At 32.8% G+C, this 7,699-nt stretch overlaps 3 protein-coding genes across 3 annotated transcripts; 1 reads left to right on the top strand and 2 right to left on the bottom strand.

Annotated features, from left to right (window-relative positions):
- Positions 1-2,402: 2,402 nt before the first annotated feature.
- Positions 2,403-2,582, bottom strand: ACRALDRAFT_2079340 (uncharacterized protein; the record flags this gene model as incomplete). The annotated part of the gene is made up of 1 exon (XM_071022358.1): positions 2,403-2,582. A coding segment is annotated over one exon (180 nt), but the record flags the coding sequence as incomplete, so codon positions are not given.
- A 395-nt stretch (positions 2,583-2,977) lies between these two features.
- ACRALDRAFT_1069548 (uncharacterized protein) lies at positions 2,978-4,130 on the bottom strand (the record flags this gene model as incomplete). Its single annotated transcript, XM_071017680.1, has 5 exons — positions 2,978-3,005; positions 3,075-3,217; positions 3,684-3,706; positions 3,780-3,920; positions 4,016-4,130. Coding segments are annotated over 5 exons (450 nt in total), but the record flags the coding sequence as incomplete, so codon positions are not given.
- A 2,615-nt stretch (positions 4,131-6,745) lies between these two features.
- On the top strand, positions 6,746-7,462 carry ACRALDRAFT_1069547 (uncharacterized protein; the record flags this gene model as incomplete). Its single annotated transcript, XM_071017679.1, has 4 exons — positions 6,746-6,862; positions 6,923-7,009; positions 7,157-7,264; positions 7,400-7,462. The coding sequence occupies 4 exons, from the start codon at positions 6,746-6,748 to the stop codon at positions 7,460-7,462; spliced, it is 375 nt and encodes a 124-aa protein (XP_070875844.1).
- Positions 7,463-7,699: the final 237 nt, after the last annotated feature.

The raw sequence follows: 7,699 nt of genomic DNA, 5'->3' as shown, positions 1-7,699 counted from the left end.
AACTAAAAGTCTAGCTAATAGGCTATACTGCTTATACTATCTCTCCTTTATCCTCTAATAAACTATATATATAGGCATAAACTTCTTTATATCCCGGGATATATCCTTATAATAAAAGAAGTCCGAAATCCTCTTAATCGTTTTACTGGAACCGTGATATTTAGCGGTGGGTTTATTATATAAGGCCTATAGGATCTTCTTCCTTAACCCCTATATATCTATAATAAAGAGGCGACCTGTAAAAAGGATTAGGCCCTCTTTATCCCTTAAACACGGGTCGGATAACCGGTCCGTCCTAGATAAAGAAATATAAAAGGGGTTATCCCTTTAGGCGTCGGCCACCTTTTCCTTTAAACTTAGTAATAAGTCCTCGGAGACCCTAGGTGCTCTGCCCGCCTTCTTTACCACTTTTAAGATAAACTTACGGGTAAACCTCTTAATAGGCTTCTAACGCTCCGTGCCTAGGTCCGCCTAATCGGAAATATACTACGGCTTCCGCGATAGACTATTAGCCGGAGTCTAAGCTCCTGGCCGGTGCTTAATCTCGAAGTCGAATACCGATAGCTCCTTTAGCTATCGTGTATACTACGGCTTAATCTTTAGCTTATCTATTAGGTACCGATAATTAAGGTAGTCCGTTAATACTTCTATTAGAGTTTAGCTATAGGGTAGGCAATACCTTTAGTACCGGAATACCTTAATAATAGCTATTAACTCCGTGTCCGGAGTTAAATAGTTTAACTCCGCTCCCCTAACTTTCCTTAAGAAGAACGCGATAGGATACTATACCCGATTTATATACTAACTAATTACCGCCCCTAAGGTAAACCCCGATATATCCGGCTTTAGTCGAATAAGTAACTTAGGGTCGAAACACTATAAAACCGGAGCCTCCTAGAACCTTTATTATAACTTATTAAAAGCCTCCTTCTCTCTTATAGATAATATAAATACACCCTTTACTCTACTCTTTTTCGTTAAGTCCGAGAGCGGCGCCGTAATCTTTAAGTAGTTCTTAATAAAGCGCTAGTAGAACCTAGTAAAACCTAGGAAGATTTAGATAGTCTTTACCGAGTTCGGTTCTTATTAATCACGGATAGCCTTAACTCTAGACTAATCTATACGAACCCTATCTACTCCGATAATAAACCCTAGGAACTCCACCTTTTACGTCTTAAATATATACTTCTCGGGATTCGCGTATAGCGACCACTCCCTTAACCTCCCTAAAACCTCCTTAACGTATACTCGATAAAGCTTAAGGTCCTTACTATAAATTAAGATATCGTCTAGATAAATAATATAAATCGTATTAACTAACCTACTTAAGGCCTAGTTAATATACCGTTAAAAACTAGCTAGGGTATTAGTAAGCCTAAAAGGCATAACTATATACTTAAAATAACCATAGCGAGTTCTAAAAGCTATTTTCTACTCGTTACTAGACCGTATACAAAGTCGGTGGTAGGCGTCCTTAAGATCTAGCTTAGTAAAGACCTTTAATAATAAAAGCCGGTCTATAATCTTATATATTAACGGGAGCGGCGTCCGGTCTTTACGAGTAACCTTATTTAACCCCTAGTAGTCTATATATAGTCTTAACTTCCTACCCTTCTTTACTATAAAAAGAATAGGAGCACCCGTAGGGCTAATAGAATAATAAATCTAACCTTTAGCGAGGGCGCCCTAGAGGTACTCCCGTATAGCTACTAACCCCTTTTCCGCTAACGGATAAATCGGCCTAAACAGGGGCGTCTTCCTTTCCTTTAACTTAATCCTATAGTCCTACTAATAATAACCAGGTAGCTTACCTGCCTCCTCCACGTCAGAGCATTAAAAAAATTACATTACAAATTACATTACATTACATGTAATTTGTAATGTAATTTGTAATGTAATTTTGTAATGTTAGGGGAAAAATTACAGTTTTTATTATATACTTTCTATATATATTAGATACTATATACTAGCTATATAATAATATATTATATATACTATAGCCTATTATAGTTATTAAAGCTTAAATCTATAAATATATACTATATATATCTAGGTTAACTATCTTAATAAATTCCTTTACTAATATCCATATAGCTTTATATTTAGATAAAATATAATAGGTATATATATATTATAGATAAATTAGATAAAGTATAAAATATAGACTAATATAGCCCTAAAACTCCTTAACTCCTTATATATATATATATATATATAATATATATATATATATGTATATATAACTAAATCTAGTTATATATATCCTCGTCATCAACTATAAAACTAGACGCTGCTGCTATTTCAGCTTCTTCTTCTTCTTCTTTCTCTGTATATAAGTCCTCTTCTAGCCCATAGTCGAATAGGTCGTTATACATCTTCGTTCCTATACTATCTTTGAATTCCCAATTCTTTAGTAGAACTAGTTCTTTTCGAGTACTGGCTTTAAGAGACGTTCGACGCTTAGATATAATATTACCCGAGATATTAAAATTACCCTCGATAGCAGCTGTCGTAGCCGGGATTGCTAGATATCGACGGGCTATAATTGAGAGTATAGGATACTTCTCTTCGTTACTAGCCCACCACTCTAGAGGATCGATCTAAATTAAAGGTATATATTAGTACTTAAGTTGTAAAAGGTATAGTAGCTAAGGATTATATATACCTTATCCATAGCTTGAGCCTCTTCTATATAGGTAGCCATTTCGTCGACTCGAGCCTTTTGATTTATTTGCTTTGACTGTACAGGGAAAAGATCGTCTAGTCCCATTATACTAGGCTTAGGCCTAGGATTATTATAAGGAAGTTTTCCCTTAGCTGTAGCTGCCCCTATCTCGATATTAAAATTAGTTCGCCGAATCGAATTATCTCTTTCCGAATCAGAACTATCCGTGTCTGAAGAGCTAGATGATAAATCGACTATCTCGATTGGTTTATTCGAATAGCCTAGTTTAAAATCGACCTTATTATCCTTCTTTTATTTATTAATAATTTCTTTTCGTAGGCTAGATAATATAAATTAGCTTTAATTATTAACTGCTTATTAATAACTAGTTTATAATACTTATACTTACGTATTGTATTCTTCCTCGAGATCCTCGTATATCTGTTGCTTAAAGGCGAAAAGATCAAAGGTACCCATATTCGCATCTCGAAATAAAAACGAGTAGTTAAATCGTGGATCTAGGATAACACTAAATATATAAGGTCGGAAGACCTTATAATTCGAAGAGGAAATACGGCGGGGTATATATTTTTCTAGCTTAGTAAGGCCGGCCTTAATAGCTTGTATAAAGCTTTTTGCATAAGGGTTTAGGCCTTTTCCACTCTATATATATATATATATTAGTATATAACTATAATAGTTAATATAGTATATATAAGAAAAGGGAACTAACCTCGTCGACCTGATTATAGTTACTTTGGTGGAGTTCTAATTCATCTTCTAGGCCCCTATAGATTCTACCTGTTAAAGGTAGAACTAAATTGCTTGTGATAGATGACTGTGACTGTAGCCTTATTGTAGCTGGATAAAGAGTATATAGTATATCGCGTAGATATACTAGCTGAAGCCATTGATTTTCAGTTGGGAAACTAGTTCTAATAATCGGATTATTAGTGTTTTTATATAAAATGAATAAAGCAGGCCGTAAGTCGATTGCCGTATGTAGCACAAGATATACAGAGTTCCATCGTGTATCGTTACCTAGTATGATAGTATTAGTATATATACTATAGTTATATAAGATTATTATAATTAGTAGAGTCTTATTACGTACATGGAGGTATTTTTGTTCGGTTATCGTTGCTTGCTATTAAGCCTTTGGTTTTCGTAATAGAAAGAGCGTCTTTGAATTCACTTTGAAGCTTACTGTTATTCTTAAGAGTAATAATAAGCTTCTTTAAAACCCCTAGAATACCTATTATTATTTAAGTAAGTATATATTAAAAAAAGGTAATATATATATATATATATATATATATATACATATATATATATAGCTTATAAACTTACTATTCATTAAAGACTGAACCTTTCGTCGTTGATCGTCAGTGAGAACTTCAAGCGTATGACTGCTGACTATAGATAGATTTCGGAACTCTAAAACCTCGTTATCCTTCGTACTAAATACTGTAAAGTTATTTATAATATCGTTTGTAACGAGATTATAAATATGACAAATGCAACGAATATCGAAAAACTGTAGATTCTTTTGTTTTTGTTGTGTAATAAAGCTTTGTAGAAAGGTATTATTATTACTTCCGTTATCCCGCGTGATACTAGAGTTATATTAGTATATAATATATATATAAGAGTATATAAAAGGGGGTTATAATACCTTGAAATAGAATTATAAATAGCTTATACTTTTCTATAATCTCTTGATTAAATACGTCGAGGATATTAATACCAGAGTGCGTGTCTTATAGCTCTTCAAATCCTAGTTAATAGTATATATATATATATAAATATATATATATATATATATATATATATATTAAGAGGTCTTACCAATAACAAAATACTCTAAAACAAACCTCGGGCTAATATAGTTGCAAATCACGCCTAGGTAGTTCTTCGAGTCGATCGACGTCCAAATATCAAGTTGAATTGATACTTGTGTATAGTGTTTTATATCCTCTGCGATCTAATATATAATAGTATCTAGCTTCGAATTGAATACCTGTCGAATAGCTGTCGCGAGCTTAGAATAATATAGCTTTGGTCCCTGCCTGTATTATAGTTAATTAGTAAAAGTAATATATATATATATAAAGAGAGAAAGAGAGGGGGGGGGGGTAATATTGAGTGTATATATCTTACACATTATAATATTGTAATAGATCTCTAAACGACTCCGAGGACACCGATTGAAACGAAAGATTATTATCGATTATAAAATGAATAACCTTGCGAAGAGCGATAGAATTATTAAAACCAATAATAGTATTCTGGCGAGGACGTTTATTAAAATAACCAGTTATATCCGATGGCTGACTAGGGCCCTCTGAATCAGAGGTTCGAATATTATTAACTATATAAGGTTAGTATTAGTTATATAACTATACTTAAGTATAATATAATATATTAAATATAGTATAACTCATATATAGCTTTAGTAGCTTCTTCAGCCTCTGATGTAGCTATATAACGATGCTTATTCTGATAGTGTTGGACAGTATTCGTAGCCTGAAATCGCTTGGCTTTAACTGTAACTATATGATTATAGTTCGGTATCTGGTATTCAAGGTAAGTTCGACGTTCGTAGCTAGGATTAATAGGTGCTACTTCTGCCTTAAAAAGCCCCTTAACTAGTATATATGCTTTACTAGGCTTCTATACCCGAATAGGGTTATTTTCCTTATCCTTGGCAAATCTTCTAGCAGGGGGGGTTATCGTGACTCTTGTATTCGAAGGCGTATTAAACGTAGCCCTAGTATTCGAAGGTGTATCGAACTGTTGATCCTCGGACGTCGAACTAGTAACAGAAGCCGTATAAGTGTCCTGAGAGTCTATTTTCTAAGTGTAAAAGGTTAGAAAATCAAAGAGATTATAAGTATAGTAACTAATTTAGTTAGTAAGTAGTAATATAAGAAGCTGATGTAACTAGATATAGAGTATATATATCTTAGGTAGTATAGGAAATTAAGAAATATAATTTAGATATAGAGCAGAGAGTAACTTATTTATACTCCTAGATCTTTATAGTATATTAATAAATATATATATAGATTCTATAATAGATACTATGTATAGGGTATAGAAAATACTCTATAAGTTGGGATATAATCTAAGCTATACCTTAAGCTATATTCTAAGCTATACTATAGTCTATATACTAACTTATATTCTAAGCTATACGATAGTCTATATTTTAAGCTATATCTTAAGTTATACTATAGTTTATATGCTAAGCTATATACTAAGGTATACTATAGTCTACGCCTTAAGTTATATTCTAAGCTATAGTATAGTCTATATACTAAATTATATCCTAAGCTATACGAGAGTCTATATGCTAAGTTATATTCTAAGCCATACTCAAGTCTATATACTAAGTTATAATCTAAGCTATACTATAGTGTATATGCTAAGTTATATTCTAAGCTATACTATAGTGTATATGCTAAGTTATATTCTCAGCTATACCATAGTGTATACAGTATATACTAAGTTATATTCTAAGCTATATTATAGTCTATATATTAAGCTATAGTCTAAGCTATACTATAGTGTATATACTAAGCAATAGTCTAAACCATAAACTAGGTTAGAATCTAGGCTATAATATAGAGTTAGATTAATATATATTAGATATGGAATATTCCGTGTAAGGATACTAATATAGGACTATAATAAAGTAAACTATAATATATAATAACTGGTTTATTATAATAGAGTATTAGCGCATAGTAGAATAAGCTTTTACGTGGAATTATTAATATATCCCGGTGGGTATCGGCCCGTATAGGGGTAATCTGTAAGGCGGGATAATTAATATATCCCGGCGGCTACTAGCCTGTATAGGGGTAATCTGTAACACGGGATAATTAATATATCCCGGTGGCTATCGCCCCGTAGAGGGGTAATCTGTAACGCGGGGTAATTATTACCTTACGGCAGTTAGATCTAACGGTAGTTAGTACTTACCTTAGTAATTCTAGAATTAATAAAGGGAAAAATAAATATATATAGAGCTAATAGTATAGCTTTAGGACTTCCTTTTTATCTCTAGAATCAACGATGACTTCCCCTTTCGAGCTAGGACTACAGACCCCTAATACGGGCCCTGCCTGGCTAAAAGAATGGTTTTTTGAGTACCTGGACCTTTGGCTGCTTAATAACAACAATTCTTCGTTAGTAGATTCTACTATATCTGCTTCTCTTTTATAATAAGCTCCACCTTCGACTATCACACAGCCTATTAGGCCCTCGGAAACCCTTCCTAATCAGGAAATTAACCCCACTCTTCTCTTACTGGACTATACTAGTCTAGGAGGTACCACGGTATATAACAACCTAATTTCGGAGCTTCTGCATCTTCAAGACTTAGATATGCAGCAGCAGACTTAAGAGGTATTATATATTCTCCACGAGTACCTTATACTCCTTTAACTATATATTTATATATACTAATTAGTTATATTATTATAGGAACTCTCTTTGTCTTTAGAGCCTATCTCGTATACGAATACTTATCCCGACACAGAGATTAGTGCCGAAATACCTCCACAGAACTCAGTTCAGGGTGCTACTACTACGGTAAGTTTCTTTATATATACTATAGTATAATATAGCTAACTATAACTAATTAAATAGGGGCTTTTATATAGTTACTGTGGAAGTACTAAGTTTAGAACTAAGACACAGTTAACTGCCCACTTACGGTGGTATAAGCGAAGGGGCGGCCGCTGTTATGGGACTAAGAAGGAACGTATGCTTCGTACTAAGACGACTTAGGAAAATAGTAAATAAGAAGATATAGGTATATAGTATATTATCTATTATTATATCCTCTCTTAATATATTATATAGTAGTACGTGTCTTTACCTAGACTAATAAGACTATATCGTATTTATATTAATATATACTTAAGAGTTATTTATCCCTCCTTATTATATATAGATATATATAATATAGCCTTTTTTATATATATAATATAGAGTAAATCGTAATAGCTTTATTATATATTTATA

The sequence above is a fragment of the Sodiomyces alcalophilus genome (genome assembly GCF_042370955.1).
Source record: "Sodiomyces alcalophilus JCM 7366 unplaced genomic scaffold ACRALscaffold_3, whole genome shotgun sequence".
Taxonomy (NCBI): domain Eukaryota; kingdom Fungi; phylum Ascomycota; class Sordariomycetes; order Glomerellales; family Plectosphaerellaceae; genus Sodiomyces; species Sodiomyces alcalophilus.
This window is presented reverse-complemented; position numbering and strand designations above follow the sequence as displayed.